The following is a 19,387-nucleotide window of genomic DNA, read 5'->3' on the forward strand; positions in this document are numbered from 1 at the left end:
AAGCAACAAACCCCCCCCCCCAAAAAAAAAAAACACAAAAAGAACCCAAACCAAACAGATGAAAGAACCTAGACCCCGGAGAGCAAAGCCCCTCGGACGCCAGGTACCGTGGCAGGCACTGGGCATCAGTGGGGCATTCTCCCTCACTGACCTGTGTCACATCCTCCTCTGAAGGCTTTGCCTGGGGCTTTTTTTCCCCTTTTTGGGTCACAGCCAGAGATGCTCAAGGGTAACTCCTGGCTCTTCACTCAGGAATCACTCCTGACCGTGCTCCGGGGACCGTATGGGAAGCCGGGGGTGGAGCCTGGGTCAGCTGTGTGCAAGTCCTTCCCTCCGGACTATGGCTCCAGCCCCCCACGGGGCCTCTCAACAGAGGAAGCCACAGGCCATTGGCTGGCACCGCAGTTAAACACAGATGGATGCCCTGCTTGCGTCCATCAAAGGGAAGGAAGAACAGGGGCTGAAGTGATAGGATGGCAGGTGAGGTGCTTGCCCTGCACGTGGCTGACCCAGGCTCAATCCCTGTGCAAAGAGAGAGAGAGAGAGAGAGAGAGAGAGAGAGAGAGAGAGAGAGAGACAGACAGACAGACAGAGACAGAGAGAGACAGACAGAAACAGAGAGAGAGACAGACAGACAGAGACAGAGAGAGACAGACAGAAACAGAGAGAGACAGAGAGAGAGACAGACAGAGACAGAGAGAGACAGACAGAAACAGAGAGAGACAGAGAGAGACAGACAGAAGCAGAGAGAGACAGAGAGAGACAGACAGAGACAGACAGAAACAGAAAGAGACAGAGACAGAGAGAGACAGACAGACAGAGAGAGACAGACAGAAACAGAAAGAGACAGAGAGAGAGACAGACAGAAACAGAGAGAGATAGAGACAGACAGAAACAGAGAGAGACAGAGAGACAGACAGAAACAGAGAGACAGAGAGAGACAGAGACAGAGAGACAGAGAGACAGAGAGAGGGAGGCAATAAAAGGAACTGAGCACTCCTTTTTGGGGGGTCATTTTATGAATCGCACCCAGTGATACTCAGGGGTTACTCCTGGCTCTGCACTCAGGAATTACTCCTGGCGGTGCTCAAGGGACCATATATATGGGATATCGCGGATTAAACCTGGGTCAGCTGTGTGCAAGGCAAACACCCTCCACGCTGCACTATTGCTCCTGTCCCATGAACCGGGCACCCTTGAGTCCACCCCACCTCAGGACAGATGTCCCTCAGGGGCCATCTCTCCGAGCTGAGCTGCCTTCGACACCAGGATAGGGCCCCGACATTGTCATCCGCCCATCCCACTCACTGGCTTGAGGCCACAGGAGAACTTGATTTCTTCCTTTATTCTAGGGCAGGATCTCAGACACCCAGGAGTGCAAAGAGATGTGGGGGCACTATAGTCTGGAACATGGGGAGAACTTGTGTAAGGACGGCACCCAGTGGTCCACCTCAGAGGTCCTACCCACTTGAAATGGCTTCCTGGGTCGGATGGAGTGTCAGGTTGGGAGATCCAGAGAACCTTCCCTTCACAACTTGCCAACCTCCTGGGCTTGCTAGTTCAACTTCGAGTTTGAGAGGGGGATTCCTGGGGCTGGATTGATAGCACAGCGGGGAGGGCGTTTGCCTTGCACGCGGCTGAGCCGGGCTCGATTCCCAGCATTCCATAGGGTCCCCTGAGCACTGCCAGGGGTGATTCCTGAGTGCAGAGCCAGGAGTAACCCCTGTGCAATGCTGGGTGTGACCCATAAAGGAAAGAGAGAGAGAGAGAGAGAGAGAGAGAGAGAGAGAGAGAGAGAGAGAGAGAGAGAGAGAGAGAGAGAGAGAGAGAGAGAGAGGGACTCCTGCTGAGGAGCTGAAGGCAGGTCGGGAAAGTCTGTTTCGGGCATCAGATGACAGGAAGGAGCTGACGCGTGAGCTCAGTGAGGCAGGATGGATGATCTCTAAGGACTGAAGCCAAGCCACCAGTAACTCTCCTCCAAAGGCAGTGGAGCGGGGCTAGAGACACAGCGCAGGTGGTAGGGCGTGCGCCAAGCACGGGGCCGACCCCAGTTTTATCCCCGGCACGGTTTGATCCCCAAGCACCACAAGGGGTCACTCTTGAGCACAAATTGAGGAATAGCTTCTGAGCACCACTGTTGAGTGGTGTGGCCCGAAAACCAACCAACCAATCAACCAACCAGACAGATGAAGGCAAAAGGAACAAAGGCACTGAGGGTTGGGGGGCACCTCACCTGGCCGCCACCGTGAGCCACATGCCCCCGTGCCCCGCCCAGGTTAGACCAGAGCACCTGTGGAAGCAGCCAGGAGAACGCGCTGAAAGCATTTAGCAGCACAATCCAGGGCAAAGGGGCCCCTGAGACACATAAAAGAAATCAACACTTGTGTTCGCCTCCCTGGCAGAGGTGAGAAATGCCCACCAGCTGGAAATAAAAACAAACAAATAAGGGATTTATTAGCACAAGCTACAGGCTCTGGGCGGCAGCGGACAGCCAGGGGAGAGGCCCGTAGGCTAGAGGCAGGAGGAAGGCAGGAGAGTGGGAAGGAGAAGAAGCGCAAACTTCCAAGCCGGGAGGAGAGAAGCACAGAGGGGATCTGGCCGCAGAGGGTGGGCTGCTGTGTGTGTGTGTGTGTGTGTAGGGGGGTAACGGGGAAATTTACCAGCTGTGCCCCCACCTTTCCTGTTCCCCCAAATTCAGGCCTGGGAGGTACAAACGTGCTCCCCCGTGGAGGCTGCACTGTGCTCTGGAACACTCGGGGTGCAGCCACCTGCCCCTGGGGGCCAGTCCCCTCTGGGGATGGGACCAAGGGGATGTCACAGTGGCCAGGTCCCTTGGCCCTGTGTGGGAAAGCAGCCCGGGACGAAGAGTGATAGAGAGACGCTTTTGGGATTGCGACCAACCGTGGAAATCAAGGCAGAGAGCTGTCCCCGAGAGGGGCAAGCAGCCGTGAGACCCCAGAATAGAGAGGCTGCAGCTATGGGAGGGGTGGGCAGAGAGGGTGTCGGTGGCCCGGAGGAGGCCAGTGGAGCCACCGGTGAGATGCACGGGACAGGAGTGAGCAGGGCGCCACCTGGAATTTGCTGGTGAGGTCAAGGTTGGGGGAAATAACGGGGGAATTGTGGATTGGTGAATGGGGATTGGTGGAGCTATGTGGGGATTCGTGGAGCTGTGTGGGGATTCATGGATTCGTGGATGGGGGTTTGTGGATTCGTGAATGGGGATTCGTGGACCTGTGTGGGGATTTGTGGATTCGTGGATGGGGGTTTGTGGATTCGTGAATGGGGATTCGTGGAGCTGTGTGGGGATTCGTGAATTCGTGGATGGGGGTTTGTGGATTCGTGGATGGGGGATACGTGGATTCGTGGCTCAGCACTTCTGCTGTGCTCTGGGTGGAGACCGGTGCAAAAGAGGAGGTAAGAGGTGCCGGGATGAAGGTGAGTTGCTGGAGAGGGAGGCGGGAAGGGGGTGAACAGACGGACCCTCTAGAAGGGGTGGTGGGTGGTCCTGAGCACTTAGCTTGACTTTTGTTTTCCGCAACAGTAGGATGAAGGGGAGAGAAGTGGTGACTCGAGATCAGAGGAGTCTGGGCAGGTCTGAAAGTGGGTGGGGTGGAGAGAAAGGCTGTTTCTGCACCCTGGGGTGGGGGGCAGAGCAGGCCCGTGGGGTGAGCTGAGCTCCAGGAACAGACAGGGGCCCTCAGGCTTGCGGGAGTCGCTGTGATTCGGGGGAGTCGGGGAGGCAATAATTCCAGCTGCCACGGAAACAAATGCGTGAAAGAAGCACGATGCCGGGGCCGGAGCGATAGCACAGCGGGGAGGGCGTTTGCCTTGCACACGGCTGACCCGGGTTCGATTCCCAGCATCCCATATGGTTCCCCTGAGCACCGCCAGGAGTAATTCCTGAGTGCAGAGCCAGGAGTAACCCCTGTGCATCGCCGGGTGTGACCCAAAAAGCAAAAAAAAAAAAAAAAAAAAGAAACACGATGCCTTATGGAGTGTGAGAGCTGCACCATGACAACTCCTGGGGTCCACCTTGTGGGGTGGTCCGAGGACAGAGGACCCACGGGAGGCTCAGAGAGGAGCAGCGAGTTGTGCAAGGTTGCGTGCACACACACACACACACAGAGAATATATGGTATTTCTTACATAGCATTAGACACGCCCAGAAGAAATCTCGTCACCTGCATCTAAGCACGCACATCGAGACGCCCTGAGAAACACCCACCTATGTAGTTCATGATGAATCCCTGCCCCTTCCCAAAGATGAGGCCGGCGGGGTCCGAGTGGAACTGGATGGTCAGGTCCGGGGTGGAGGAGTACAGCTTCTGGGGGCCGCTGTTGCCGAGATACTGGCCCAGGATGTGGGGCATGAGCTCGTCCCCGTCGTAGATGGTCAGGATGTCGCTGTTACTCAGGTTCAGGCTGGAAGAGGAGCAGAGGGAAGAGCGGGTAGACTGAGGCAGAGCCGCGAGCATGGCATTGCACCCGTTTTTGATTTATTTAGTTTTTCCAGTCATCACACAGGTCTTTCCTTCTTTTCTCCCTGGTGTTTGGGCACCACCCAGTTGTGTTCAGAGACTATTCTTCCTGGCTCTGGGCTCTGAGTGACCCCTGGCAGTGCTCGGGGGACGGTACGTGGAGCTGGGGATGTACTCAGGTGGGACGGCTGCAAGTCTAGTGCCTTCCCCCTCCCCCCCTGGACTGGGTCTCCGGCCCATGCCATACGCTCTCTGGAGACAGACTGTGCGCCAGCTCCCAAGAGGGCACCGGGTTGGAAGGCAGGTTGGCACGGACTGCAGAGGAGGCCCGGGCAGGCTCACCCTGGCAGCAAACCTGACTCACAGACTGACGGAGCTTCAGCTTCTTCCGGAAAATCCCTACTCGGAGTCTCCGGCAGAGACGGATGCTCACAGGAAGCAGAATCACCTCTCACCTCCCCTGTTCATCCAGTTCACCATCCATGGTCATTTTTCTTTTTTTTTGCTTTTTGGGTCACATCTGGCAATGCACAGGGGTTACTCCTGACTCCTGCACTCAGGAATCACCCCTGGCGGTGCTCAGGGAACCATATGGGATGCTGGGATTCAAACCCGGGTCGGCCGCGTGCAAGGCAAATGCCCTCCCTGCTGTGCTATCGCTCCAGCCCTCTTTTTTTTTTTACCTTTATCTTTATTTTACACAGTTTACCCAAAACTTTAAAATATCTTTCGATTAAGCTGTATAATTGCTCAAAAGTCATTATATGATAAGAATCTATTTAATCTTCTTGTTTTATCTTTAATTAAAAAATTGTTTTTTTGCCTTTTGGGATGCTCAGGGATGCTCAGGGGTTACTCCTGGCTCTGCATTCAGGAATCACTCCTGGTGGTGCTTGGGGGACCATATGGGATGCCGGGGATTGAACCTGGGTCAGCCACGTGCAAAGCAAACACCCTACCCACTGTGCTACCACCCCAGCCTTGACCTAGAGAGATTTTATTTTATTTTATTATTTTTATTTTTTTAATTTTAATTTTTTTTTTGCTTTTTGGGTCACACCCGGCGATGCACAGGGGTTACTCCTGGCTCTGCACTCAGGAATCACCCCTGGCCATGCTCAGGGGAGCATATGGGATGCTGGGAATTGAACCCAGGTCAGCCGCGTGCAAGGCAAACGCCCTACCTGCTGTGCTATCTCTCCAGCCCCCTAGAGAGGTTTTAGTGGCTTTCCAAAGTCTCCAACCGTTCCTCTCTGTACCCCCGTGCCTCCTCTCTTCATAGAAGCTGCCTGCCTGCTTTGAACCAGGGCTTTAAGGCAGAGCTCCCAGCGCCCCCCAGCCACCCGGACTCTCCCCAGAGTCCACGGAGGGGGCAGCCTGGAATCCCTAGTCACACGAGCATCTGGGGTGCGCACCGCTTCCTTCCCTTCCTTCACACTGCGGGAGCCCCGTGGAGTCAGGGGAAGAAAGAAACAGCCTGCCGCAATCTTCCTCTGCTTCTGTTTCCAGGTCACCCCTGCCTGGGTTTGGGGACAACTCCGGGCTCTGTCTGCAGGACCCGCTCCAGGGGGCACTCGGGGGAGCCCACGCTGCCCGGGGTCCATCCAGCCTCCCACATGCAAAGCACAAGCTTAGCCCCCCGGGACCTTCTCACAGTCGGCTGCGTGGGGTGGACGCGAGCTCTGGCCTCACGTTAGGGAAAAGCCTCTCGGAACTTATGAAAGCGGCAATTGCTTAAGAAAGTGCCAGCTGAGGCTGGTGAGAGGCCCCCGAGAGCGGAGAGGGAAATTTTTTTTTTTTGTTCCTTGAGCCAATTTCACAGCGAATCTGCGGGCACAGGGTGTTGCACGATCCCTCACGCCAGCGATCTACAGGCGGGAGACGCGTTTCGAGGGTGCAAAGGGCTTTCCCTCCAAGGCCCCGCATGGCCGGCCCTCTGGTCTCTGCGAAAGGGTGCTGGGAAGTAGGAAGCTGGGTGGGATTCCGGCTCTGCCCCTTTCCCGGAGGGCAGGCGGTGGGCTGGTGAAATTTTCCTGTTCGAGTCAAGCTGCTTCTTCCCAGCTAACGCCCAGGGCCTTGGGAATGAGGGGAGCAGGCGGAGGAGCTGGGGTCAGATTCCAGCTTCAGTGGCAGCCCCTGAGCAAGCCTGGTTGGCCGTTGGGTGTGACGTCATGCTGCAGGGTCCCTAGGGGCATGGTAAGGGCCGCCATCAACGCCAACATCCCCCCAACTACCGTCAGGATAATGACTCTACCGTCATCATCCCCCCCGCCACCATCACGGTTCCTGCCACGCTGCTTCCCCCACTGTCACTAGCACCCGCCTCAGACCATCAGCACCAGTCACCGTCACCACCACCCTCGCTGTCCTCAGAGTCATCAGCTGTCATCGATGATTACACTGTTGCCATCGTCATGCTACCTCACACCACCGCCTTCGTGACCATGACGACCAGTCTCGCCACAACCGCCAGCACCATGGTCAGCGTATCCACCGCCACCACTGCATCTCCACCCTCACCGGGACCAACAGGTGACCGCCACCATCATTGCTGCCAGACCGCTACCACTGCCAGACCGCCACCATCTCTCCTACCACCATCGTCACCAGCGGTCACTGTCATCATCACCTCCATGGCGGCTGCCCTCCTCAGCACTGCTGTGCCATCCACACCATCGTCACCACCCCCATCTGATCACCACCATCCATCACCCACCCTCACACCGCCTCCTCCGCCACTGCCGCTACCTTCAGCCTCACCATCTGGGATGTAAACACAAGCAGGATGACACTGATATCCAAGGCCAGGAGGACTGGTCCATGGTTGGGAGCCTGCCACAAGGGCGTGTGGGGCAAAGGGCAGTGTGAGGAGGGACTAGTATGACAATACTGGGTAGGAACGATCACGCCGGACAAGAACTGAGCGTTGAAAGTAGGTAAAGGGATATAGCTGGTAACCTTTCAGTGTCTGTGTTGCCAACCATATGCCCAAAAGGTTGGGGCACGGGGAGAGAGAGAGAGAGAGAGAGAGAGAGAGAGAGAGAGAGAGAGAGAGAGAGAGAGAGAGAGAGAGAGAGAGAGAGAGAGAGAGAGAGAGAGGCAGACAGACAGATAGAGAAGACAGAGACAGAGAGAGAAGACAGAGACAGAGAGAGACACAGAAAGACAGAGAAATAGAGAGAGACAGAGACAGAGAAGAGGGAGAGAGGAGACAGAGAGACAGAGGACAGAGACAGAGACAGAGAAAAGAGAAGTGTTTGCCATAGAGGCAGGCTGGGGTGGGCGGTGGTGGGAGGGAAACGGGGGACATCGGTGGTGGGAAATGTGCACTGGTGAAGGGACGGGTGTTGGAACACTGTATGGCTGAAACCCAATCATGGACAACTTTGTAACTGTGTATCTCAAGGTGGTTCAATAAAAAATAAATTAAAGAAATTTTTTTCCATCATCTTACAATAAAAATATAAGATTTATTTTAATTGTTACCAGCAGCTACTTTGGGTTTGTATAGTACATAATCCACTTTTTTTTTGTTTGTTTGTTTTTGGGTCACACCTGGCGATGCACAGGGGTTACTCCTGGCTCTGCACTCAGGAATTACTCTTGGCAGTGCTCAGGGGACCCTATGGGATGCTGGGAATCAAACCCGGGTCAACCGCGTGCAAGGCAAAAACCCTACCCGCTATGCTATCACTCCAGCCCCCATAATCCACTTTTTTAAAAAAAATTATTTTGTATTGAATCCCTGTGAGATACAGTTGCAAAGTTTTCATATTTGATCCACCACCAAACCCTCGCATACCCCCCTCTCACTCCCTCTCTGCCTGCGTTGCAGACATTTCTCACTTTACTCTTTCCTTACTTTGATTACATTCAATTTTCAACAGGGGTCTCACTATCATTATTTGGAGATTTTCCTCCAACAGTCAGACATGCTGGATGGCATCAAAAGATTGTATGTTTCCATTTTTCAGAAAAGGTTGCACGGCCGCTAATGTGCTGTCCCAGTCCGGCATCCTGGAGCCGTGTTAGTAGCTGCTCAGTGTCGCCAGGGCTCCATCTGGAGAAGGGGTACCGGCTGTGCCTCCTCTGTCTGGCTCCCCGGTGTGGCTGGCCCGGTCTGGGGTCCGGAGCATTCTCCGGCCGCGTTGCTTACCGTTTCTTCTCAATAATAAATTAATTATTATCAAGTATCAATTAACAAATAATAACCAATATCATTAATTATCATTAATAATATTAATAATATAATTATATTAATGATTATTATTATAATTAATGCCCAGTTTCTTCTCAATAATAAATTAAATATATTGCTGTCCCCGTCACCCTCCCCACCACCACTGCTGTCACCATCACCAGTCACCACCACCGTCCTCCTCCTCCTGACTCTGCATTGCCGTCACACCAAAGGCTCGAGACCGAGACTGGCTCTGCCCCACAGCCCCGCCCCAGGAGACACTTAGCAAGACGCCGAGTCCCAAATAAGGAGGGGGCTGCTGGCGGGCAGAGATCAGGGATTCTACCTAACCGCCCCCCCCCACACCGCCCAAGCCAGCTCCCCACAACCAAGCACTGTTTGGGTTTAAGACATCACCGGGGCGGGGGGCTGGAGCGATAGCACAGTGGGTAGGGCATTTGCCTTGCACGTGGCCGACCCGGGTTCGATTCCCAGCATCCCATATGGTCCTCTGAGCACTGCCAGGGGTGATTCCTGAGTGCAGAGCCAGGAGTCAGCCCTGTGCATTGCCAGGTGTGACCCCCCCCCCAAAAAAAAAGACGTCACCGGGGCTTAGGTGAAGAAATGAACACACGTGAACAACCGCCAAAACAAGCTCTGGGCGTGGATCCAGCAGAGCTTCTGGATGCTAAGAATGAGCTCCAGGGCACGAAGCCTGCGGACTTTCTGAAGGGATTAGCCATGGCCCCTGCTCTAGATCGGGCATTCACGAGGGGAGCCCCGTCAAAGCTCAGACCTCGAGCTCCCATTGGTCAGATTTCTGCAAACCTCTCTCTTCAAGTTCTCCATCCCCCACCCACCTGCTGGACACTTCCTGGTACACTGGTTGCTGATTCTCCCTCCCACTCACCTCCTGGCCTTTGCCCCTGGTGGTGCTGGAGATTTAACCTGGGTTCACAGCATAACAGCTGGAGCAATAGCACAGCGGGTAGGGCGTTTGCCTTGCACATGGCTGACCCGGGTTCGAATCCCAACATCCCATATGGTCCCCCGAGAACCACCAGGAGTAATTCCTGAGTGCATAAGCCAGGAGTAACCCCTGTGCATTGCCGGGTGTGACCCAAAAAGCAAAAAAAAAAAAAAAAAAAAAAGAGAAGATGATGGAGTCACAGCATGGATGGCAAGGACCTCACCCACTGACTTTTATTTTATCTTTGGTCTCTGGGCCACATCCAGCAAGGCTCAGGGATTACTCTTGGCTCTGTGCTCAGGGATCACTCAGGGTGATGTAGGCAGGCAGGCAGATAGGGAAGGCCCCCTGCGCAGACGATGGCAGTAAATTTTCTAGGAAGGAATAGCTCTGAAGCTGTGGAGGCCAACCTTGCAGAAAGACAGGAAGAAGGCGGGCCCTGAGGAGACTGGACACCTGCTCAGGAAAGAAATTCCTTGAGTACCCTCGGACTTCTGCCTTACTCCAATTAACCTTAGTGAGTTTGCCCAGAGAAGACTTCGGAACATTCCAGATCAAGACATTCTGAGAAGACACTCTCTAAAAGCCACCACAAAGGAAGGGTGTGCATACGCTGTCCGAGCTCATGTGCTGCTTGTGGAATATTCCAGATCAAGACATCCCGAGAAGACACTCTCTAAAAGCCACCACAAAGGAAGGGTGCGCATATGCTGCCCGAGCTCATGTGTGCTTGTTGCCCACGTGGCCGAGCAGACGTTGTGCCAGAGCACGTGTGTCGCCCGAGATGTGGACACGTGGACTTTCATGCTTTCGTGTCGAATGCTGGGATGGGTGTAGGGGCTCTCTCTGCCCTTGGAGAAGCCTGCGTTCTCTCTTGAGCACGTTACACACTCTCTCTCTCTCTCACACACACACACACTCACTCACTCACTCTCTCCCCCTCCATACCTTCAACAACTCTCCAAACAAAATCTATTTTCTTCACTGCTGCCTACTCCTGAATTCCTTCCTGTGAGGCGAGTCAAGAATCCAGTAACCCGGGGCTGGAGCGATCGCATAGAGGGTAGGGTGTTTGCCTTGCACGCGGCCGACCCGGGTTCGATTCCCAGCATCCCATATGGTCCCCTGAGCACCGCCAGGGGTAATTACTGAGTGCAGAGCCAGGAGTGGCCCCTGTGCATTGCCGGGTGTGACCCCCCCAAAAAAAGCCAAAAAAAAAAAAAGAATCTAGTAACCCTGGGTCCAGGGTGGCAGAGGTGGATTGGGAGAAAGTGACCGTCTTTCTCCTCCCCACTTCCCATAAGTCACCTGCGGGGCCCACCGACATCAAGGGGACCCTAGGGGAGGCCGGGGATCCAACCTGAGCCGGCTGCATGCAAGGCAAACGCCCTCCCGCTGTACTGTCGCTCTGACCCTCTTACTGACTATTTTAGCTCTCCTGTCCCTTCATTTAGCTTTTGAGTGGCCACAGTGATGCTGAGTGAGGACAAAGCTTGCCAGCAACAAACACACCAACACACCAAACCAGAACGTGCTTTTATCCGCCATGCCTGGAAAACCCCCTGATAAACATCCACTTCCTTACCGTTACCAGCCCGTACAAATAATAATAATAATAATCTGCCTTGGTTCCGTCTTGTATCCCACAGGATGAACAACAAATCACAGAGAAAACCTGCAGGAAGCATCCGTCCCCTTTACAGCCCCTACCATCCCATCTCTCTTGTTTCTTATGACATTACCGATCAGGTTCATTGGATTAGACCTATGATTCCCAGCCCCTGATATGTTTTTCCAGCCGAGGTTACATTTCTTCTCTTGCTAGAATCCTGGTCTAAAGAGATTTTGTCTCCTAAACCCTTTACACGTCTTGGTAACATTTCTCTTGTTGCTGCCCCCACGGTGGATGGCGTGTAACAAAGCCGGTGATGAAATCAGTGTTAAACTGGTTACGCGGGCAGGGTGGCATCAGCAGAGAGGCGCGTCCTTTCGCTCTTCCTGAAATAGCGAAGAGAGTTCTGGGAAGGACAAAAGAAGGGACTAGCTGTGCTGGAGGCCCAAAGAGAGGGAGTGGGAGGGAGGGAGGGAGAGAGGGAGGGAAGAGATGGGAGAAAGCAACTGTTTTCTGGCGGTGGGGAGGGGGGAAAACTTAATTTTCACAGTAGACCCTCTTGTATCTTTGAATTTTGAATCATGTAAATGTATTACCTCTTCAAAAAGGATAAAAACAGCCAGAGGGATCCTCATTATTGCTTTCACTAGGGTCTCGAGAGTCGAAGAGATGAGGCTGGAATGCAAATAACGTCTTTGACATAGATTTAGCCAAGCTGGCTCGGTGAGGCAATTCTCTGCCTGGGCAGCAGAGGGCAGTATAGGCCCAAGCATTGGTGCCCTCACCTTCCAAAGGGGGGCGGGTGGCAGGTGAGCTGCCGGGCTGGGGTGAATAAGCAACGCAGGGTGTAGAGAGAAACTACACGGACGGACGAGCCATCTTGCTTTCTCTGTCTCCCTTTCGGAGCCCATGTCTGAGACTCGCTTGGAAACCTGGTCTCTGAAGGGGTTTCCTGAGTGCTGCTTGCAGGTGATTCTAAGGAGATGGACTTTGAGGTGCTCTGTGAGGATGTACGTGTTTCGATGTGCGTTAGGAAAGAGAAACAGACGCTTCTCACTCAGCTTCTCAGTCCATGGACATTGTTCGGCTTAGAGCGAGCCAAGAGCAACAAGAGGCCGTTTGGGCGTGTGGGGGAGGGGAGTGCTGGCAATAGAAATTGGTTTCTTTCTTTCTTTCTTTCTTTCTTTCTTTCTTTCTTTCTTTCTTTCTTTCTTTCTTTCTTTCTTTCTTTCTCTCTTTTCTTTCTTTCCATTTTTTTTTGCTTTATGGGTCACACCTGGCAATGCAGAGGGGTTACTCCTGGCTCTGCACTCAGGAATCACCCCTGGCAGTGCTCACAGGACCATGCTAGGAATTGAACCCGGGCCGGCCGAGTGCAAGGCAAACGCCCTCCCTGCTGTGCTATCGCTCTAGCCCCAGCTGGCAATAGAAATTGGGTCGTGGAAGTGGCAACCGCTAATCCACAGAATCAAGTTCAGTGTGTCTGCCCGCCCTTCTAGGGGCTCCGAGGGGACACCCCCCTCTGGCTGCTGTCCTTGCCCACATCTCTCACTCGGTCTGGAATGGGGGGTGCCTCTCCTTAGGGCTCAGCTGGGCATCTTGGCAATTCTTCATGGGTCTCTGCTCTGCCGCTACCACCCTGTTCTTACACCCGTCAGAGGCTGTGAGGACCGTTTCTCCACCCAACCCACTGAGGGGAAGAGTACGAGACAGGGAGGGACCCGAGTCTTTGGTTTTGCGCCTCACCCAGCAGTGCTCCCGGGATCACCCCTGGCAGGCCTTGGGGGCTTCTGTGTGGTGCCGGGGATCAAACCCAGGTTGGCCACGTGCAGGGCAAGCACCTTAACCCCCGGACTATCTCTCCGTCCCCTTCCAAGGGTCTCGTCAGCCTCCCAGCATGCAGGAGTGATGCTGACATCACTGTGGTCTGCGCCACGTGCCACAGACAGCCTCGGGGACTCACACCTCTGGGGCCAGAGCGTCAGGGCGGAGGAGGGCACTTGCCCTGCATGTGGCTGACTTGAGTTCGATCCCTGGCATCCCACACAGTCCCCTGAGCACTGCCAGGAGTGATCTCCAGGTGCAAAGCCAGGAATGGCGGGTGTGGGTGCCCGACCAACAAAAACTGCACTGTAGCACTGTCATCCCATTGTTCATTGTGGAGCGGGCACCAGTAACGTCTCCATGGTGAGACTTGTTGTTACTGTTTCTGGCATATCGAATATGCCACGGGGAGCTTGCCAGCAGGCTCTGCCGTGTGGGCAGGATACTCTCGATAGCTTGCCGGGCTCTCCGAGAGGGGCGGAGGAATCGAACCCGGGTTGGCCATGTGCAAGGCAGAGCCAGGAATGACCCCTGAGCATTGGCGGGTGTGGGTGCCCGCCCAACAAAAAAAACTGCACTGTAGCACAGTCATCCCGTTGTTCATTGTGGAGTGGGCACCAGTAACGTCTCCATTGTGAGACTTGTTGCTACTACTTTTGGCATATTGAATACGCCACGGGGAGCTTGCCAGGCTCTGCCGTGCGGGCGGGATACTCTCAGTAGCTTGCTGGGCTCTCCAAAAGGGACAGAGGAATCGAACCTGGGTCGGCCACGTGCAAGGCAAACGCCCTACCCACTGTGCTACCGCTCCAGTCCAAAAACAAACAAACAAAAAACAGACAGAAACCTTAGCTTCAACATACTCTAGCTGGCAGAGCACATGCCTCGTATGCGTGAGGTCTCGAGTTGGATTCCCGGCACTTCTGGGCACGGCCCTGGCATTCCCCCTGCCCAGCACTGCACCTGTTAGCTTGGCAGCACCCACAGAGCCTCGTGGAGAGGCCCCAGCCCAGCACTGCCGGGCAGAACTACTCGGCGTCCAGGGAGGTGCAAGGAAACGACACCCCAGCCCTCTCGCCCTCTCGGCCCCCGGCGGCCCGGAGCTGCTCCTTGCTCTTGGCTGAATCCCAAAGTGCTGCTCGTCTCAGACCCATTTTCCAGAGGAGCAAAGCCAGAAGCCACAGCGGCTGCTCCGGGGCCGAGCCTCTGACTGCTGCAGCTGGGGTGGGAGTGAGGGGAGCCCGGATGTCCCGGGGCAGAAGAGCAAACTCACATCCAGGAAAGCCTGGGAGGAAGTGAGTGAGGAACTTCAGCCAAGCCAGCCCTGCCTTGTGACCACCGCCTCCAGGGAGGCTCCAAGCCTGGAGCCGGGTGCAGGGAAAGCTGATTCCTTCCTGCCCCACCCCAGGAGTGAGCAAGGGGTAATCTCACCCCAGACAAGCCACTCTGGAGCCCCCAGCTTGCAAGATAGGTGTAACTTGTCACGCAGTGGCTGAGCTGGCCGATACGGAGGTCTGGTTGTGGCCGCCCGACCCTGGGCCTTACTTGCAATATGATGCCCTCTGGTCTCTGGGAATCTCACCCCGCACATTCCAGCTCTGGGGAAATCCCATCTCCTTCCCCTCCTGGAACCGAGGGCTCAGGTCTGGCCAGTTTATTTCTACCGTCTGCTTCTCCCACAGTCTCTGCAGATATCTGGAAATCTGCATTCCTGGGGTCAGAGTCTCCTGGACTGTCGACTCTCCTGTCCTGCCAGCCCCTCGAGCTGAATGACAGTCCGGGGGAAGCTTCCTTGTAGGATAACATGGGGTTTGTCCTTTCAGCCCTGCCACAGGGAACTTAGTTTACCTTAAAGCAATGTCCTTTCTGTCTGGACACAGGAAGACTGTTAATATTATGCTTTGTAACTTGGGAGCGGATTGTCTCCAATAATATTTACTCCCGGGCATCTGCTTTCCCGACTCAGTTGCCCTTAGATCCTAGCACCCCAAAAGCAGGGTCCCAGAGAGGGACAGAATGGACCCAGGGCAAGCTGTGAGCTACCCTGGCATCGAAATGGGCCAGGCCAAAGCGCCACACTACTCAACTATAAGTCGAGAGCATGGTCATAGACAAATGCTGTCATGATCCAAAGGTAAGGACGAGACTAGGACCCTGCTGGGGTTAGGAAGACTAGCCTGGCCTGAGGACTGTGGTCTGGAATATATAGTGACTGTCCTCAGGAAGAACCAAACTTTAAGTCTGATATGTCTCTTACTGTGCTCATACAGAATGACATTGCTTTAAGGTAAACTAATTTCCCTGCGGCAAGGCTAAAAGGACAAACCCCATGTTACCCTACACCTCCTCTCTGTTGGAACCACCGAACAAAACAGTTAACTGTCAGGGCTTGGAATGAACTTGGCCCAGGGTGGCCTGGGAGAGGCAGCCTGCAGCCAGCACTGCCGCCTTACGGGCTTTGGTACTGGGTCCTTGAAGCACCGCTTGGAGAAGGCGCTGGGCTCGTCACCAGCGGAAGGCGCTGGGCTGGGCTCACAGAGGTGCCGGAGGGGGACCTGGAGCTGGCCGGAAACGTTTCTTTCGCTCTCTCTTTTTCTTCTCTGCAGCCACATCAAATGGTGCTCAATTGCTGCTCCCGGCTCAGAGCTCAGAGGTCGCTGGGGATTGAATCTGGGCTTCCTGCACATGAAGCTTGTGCCACCTCCCTGCCCCCTGAAAACTTTCTTCTCCTTTTTTTTTCTTTTTGGGTCACACCCGGCGATGCTCAGGGGTTACTCCTGGCTCTTCACTCAGGAATCACTGCTGGTGGTGCTTGGGGGAACCATATAGGATGCTGGGAATCGAACCCGGCTTGATTGCGTGCAAGGCAAATGCCCTACCCGCTGTGCTATTGCTCCAGCCCCTTCTTTTTCTTTTTTTTTTTTTATGGGCCACAATACCTTGTGTTGCTCAGGGATTACTCCCAGACAGAGTCGGGGGGACCATATATGGTGCCGGGGATCAAACCTGGGTCCACCTCGTGCAAGGCAAGCGTCCTGCCTGCTGTACTACCACTCCTCCCCGCAAACTTATTCTTTCCTTTTGGAGACAGGGTACGTAGCAGGGAGGCGTCCGATGGGAAATGGGAGACCGGAGCTTCTGCTTCCTCTTCTGTAAGATGGGGCCGGTGTTTCTCCCCCCGGGAGCCTCTCACGACCCGTTGTTCTGTGCCCATGGCACTGGCTTTGACAGGTGGCAGTTCCTGCGAGACTGGGGTGGGACGGGTGCCAGAAGGGGTCAGAGACAAGACTTAGGGGTGCTGCAAAGGAGGTTTAGCTTGGGGGCTCCTGGTTCCTTTTGTGATCAAGTGCTCCTTCCATCTCACCCCCACGTGCATCAGCAACGCAAGGCAGGTGGTTCTCTGTAAAGGCACATTCAGAATGAGCCTTTGGTGCCAAACGGCCATTCCCTCCCAGAGTCCTTTGCTGATAGATACACATAGATCGTCTCCCCTCTCTACCCCTCATAGCTTCATTGATGATTGATGGGCATTCTTTTTTTTTTTAATGAATCACCATGAGATACATGTAACTACAGACTTACAAACCTTTGTGATTACGTTTCAGTCATACAATGATCTTCACCACCAATGTTCCCAGTATCCCTCCTGCCACCCCCACTCCATCCTCTCCCCCTCCCCCGCCTCTGTGGCAGGCACATTCCCTTTTACTCTCTCTCTCTCTCTCTCTCTCTCCTTTTAGGTGGTTTGCAATATAGGTACTAAATGGCCATCATGTTTGGTCCATAGTCTACTTTCAGCACGCATCTCCCATCCCGAGCAAGCCCTCTAAGCATCATTTACTTAGTGGTCCTTTCTCTATCCCAGCTGCCATTTCCCCCAGCATGTAAGGCCGGCTTCCAAGCTGTGGAGAGATCCTCCTGCTCCTTATCTCTATTATCCTTAGGTCGTAGTCTCCCATTCTGTCACTTTATATTCCACAGATGAGTGCAGTTGTTCTATGTCTGTCCCTCTCTGACTCATTTCACTTAACACGATACTCTGTATGTCCATCCCCTTATAAGCAAATTTCATGATTTCATCTTTCCTAATGGCTGCATAGTATTCCACTGTGTAGATGTACCAAAGTTTCTTTAGCCCAGTCATCTGTTCTCGGGCACTCGGGTTGTTTCCAGATTCTGGCTATTTGTGCGAATAGTGCTACAATAAACACACAGGTGCAGATGTCATCATTTCTACTGTATATTTTTGCATTTCTGGGCTGTACTCCCAGAAGTGGTATTGCTGGGTCCAAGAGGAGCTCAATTTCTAGTTTTCTGAGAAACGTTTAGATTGTCTTGATGGACATTCTTGAAGCTTCTGAGGGTCCATTCCGATCTGCGGCTTCCCCACATCTGTAAAGAAGTGCCCAGGTGCCCAGCACCCGGGGATTCCACCGGGCGCCACCTCGCCTAAGGTGGGGGCCACCATGGCTTTGCAGTCTCAGCTCTGAGGAGTCTGGGCGCCCCCAGGCCTCCCCCGGGAGACAGAGTTGGGCGGCACCTGGGCCCTTGGAGCCCTGGGAAGTGGAGGCTCCGGGCTGTGCTCACAGTCCGCCTTTATCAGTCCCTCGCGGCGTGGCCGAGGGCTCACTCCCCTCTGCGTGCTGCCCCTGCCAAGTCCCCGTGGCCTGGCGCTGCCTCTGATGGTCCCAGGCCCGGATGCTCCCACTCAGGCGGCGTCAGCTCTGGCTTCTCTCGTTCTGGCAGTCAGGCCTCTGCAGGGGTCTCTCCTCCATCGTCTCGAGTTCATGTCACTATTATCTCTGCACAGTAAGGCTCGTGCTCACGAGAGCTCCCGGCCAGAGCCTCAGGAACGTGTACCTCGCAGACCCCGCTATCCGGCCGGGCGGGAAAACAGAACACGGGGCTGAAGGCGCTTGCACATGGCTGACCTTCCCGCCATCCCTGAGCACCGCCCAGGAGGGGGGAGCACTGAGCACAGAGCCAGGAGGAAGCTCTGAGCACCACCAGGCATGGCACAAGACAGAACCAGAGAAGAATCTTTGTCAGAAAGGCCCGGGCACCGGCAAAGGCCCCCGCCCCCCAGGTCAGGGGCTTCAGCTCCCACTCCCCACTCACCTCATGTGGCCTTTGGCCTCCGGCTGGGCCGCCCGCTGCCTCCTGGGTGCCCCCTGCCCGCCTCAGCCCGAGGTGTCAGCCCCGTCCCCCTCACCGCGCCATAAACAACAATCGCAAACACTTAGGCGGTGCGGAGGGGCCCCGAGGATGGAATTATTTTTACTATCAGATCCAAATTGGTTTACTAAAACTGTCAGCGGAAACCAAGCAAGATAAATTAAAGTCAGCAGCTCCCGGGCCTCGTGTAACCCTCGCTGGTGAGACGCTATTTTCACTCCCTCTGGGGGGCAGGGGAGGAGGTGCCAAGTCCAGATGCCACTTGGCCAAGTGAGTGCCCGGGTTGGCCGGAGTGCGGAGAGCGCGCCTCCGGCTGGTGCCTACACTGACGGGGGGTTGGGGGGGAGACGCCGCCTCCCTCCTGCCAAACCTTAACCCTGCGACCTGCTCAAGCCCTCCCCCTGCGGCCCCACGAGGTGCGGCCCGCCCTGGCTGAGGTCCCTGCCGCCCGCGGGCCGTCCTTCCAGCTGCCACCCTTGCCTGTTCTCCCAGCACCACCACGGGCCCCTTTTGGGGTGTCGCTGAGGATCCCACGCGCTAAAGATGTGGCCAGCAGGGTTGGAAGCCACATGTTGACAGCTCCTGCCGTGTGGTCACTCACCCGGCTTTCCCAGCCTCAGTTTAGTCATCTGTAAAATGGAACCAGCAGAGACTGCTATGCTCGTGTTGCTGGGGAGGGAGGACCCTGGCCTCTGGCTGTTTTTCTTCTGGGGGTGTGTGTGGGGGGGCTACCAACTGCACTACAACTCACCAAAGTTGTGGGCAAACCAGACAAGAATAAAGGGGGGATGGGCTGGAGAGATAGCACAGCGGGTAGGGCGTTTGCCTTGCACTCGACCGACCCGGGTTCGAATCCCAGCATCCCATATGGTCCCCTAAGCACCGCCAGGGGTAATTCCTGAGTGCAGAGCCAGGAATAACCCCTGTGCATCGCTGGGTGTGACCCAAAAAAGAAAAAAAAAATAATAAGGTGGGGGAGCTGGAGTGATAGCACAGCGGGGAGGGCGTTTGCCTTGCATGCGGCAGACCCAGGTTTGAATCCCAGCATCCCATATAGTCCCCCTGAGCACCGCCAGGCATAATTCCTGAGTGCATGGGCCAGGAGTAACCCCTGTGCATCGCCGGGTGTGACCCAAAAAAACAAACAA

General features: G+C 54.9%; 1 protein-coding gene across 1 annotated transcript in view; it reads right to left on the reverse strand.

Annotated features, from left to right (window-relative positions):
* SEZ6L (seizure related 6 homolog like) overlaps positions 1-19,387 on the reverse strand; it is a 66,095-nt gene that overhangs the window by 20,834 nt on the left and 25,874 nt on the right. The window contains 1 exon segment of the mRNA XM_055147111.1: positions 4,226-4,422. Within this exon segment, the coding sequence (XP_055003086.1) occupies positions 4,226-4,422 (197 nt within the window).

Source organism: Sorex araneus, chromosome 9 (genome assembly GCF_027595985.1).
Source record: "Sorex araneus isolate mSorAra2 chromosome 9, mSorAra2.pri, whole genome shotgun sequence".
Taxonomy (NCBI): Eukaryota; Metazoa; Chordata; class Mammalia; order Eulipotyphla; family Soricidae; genus Sorex; species Sorex araneus.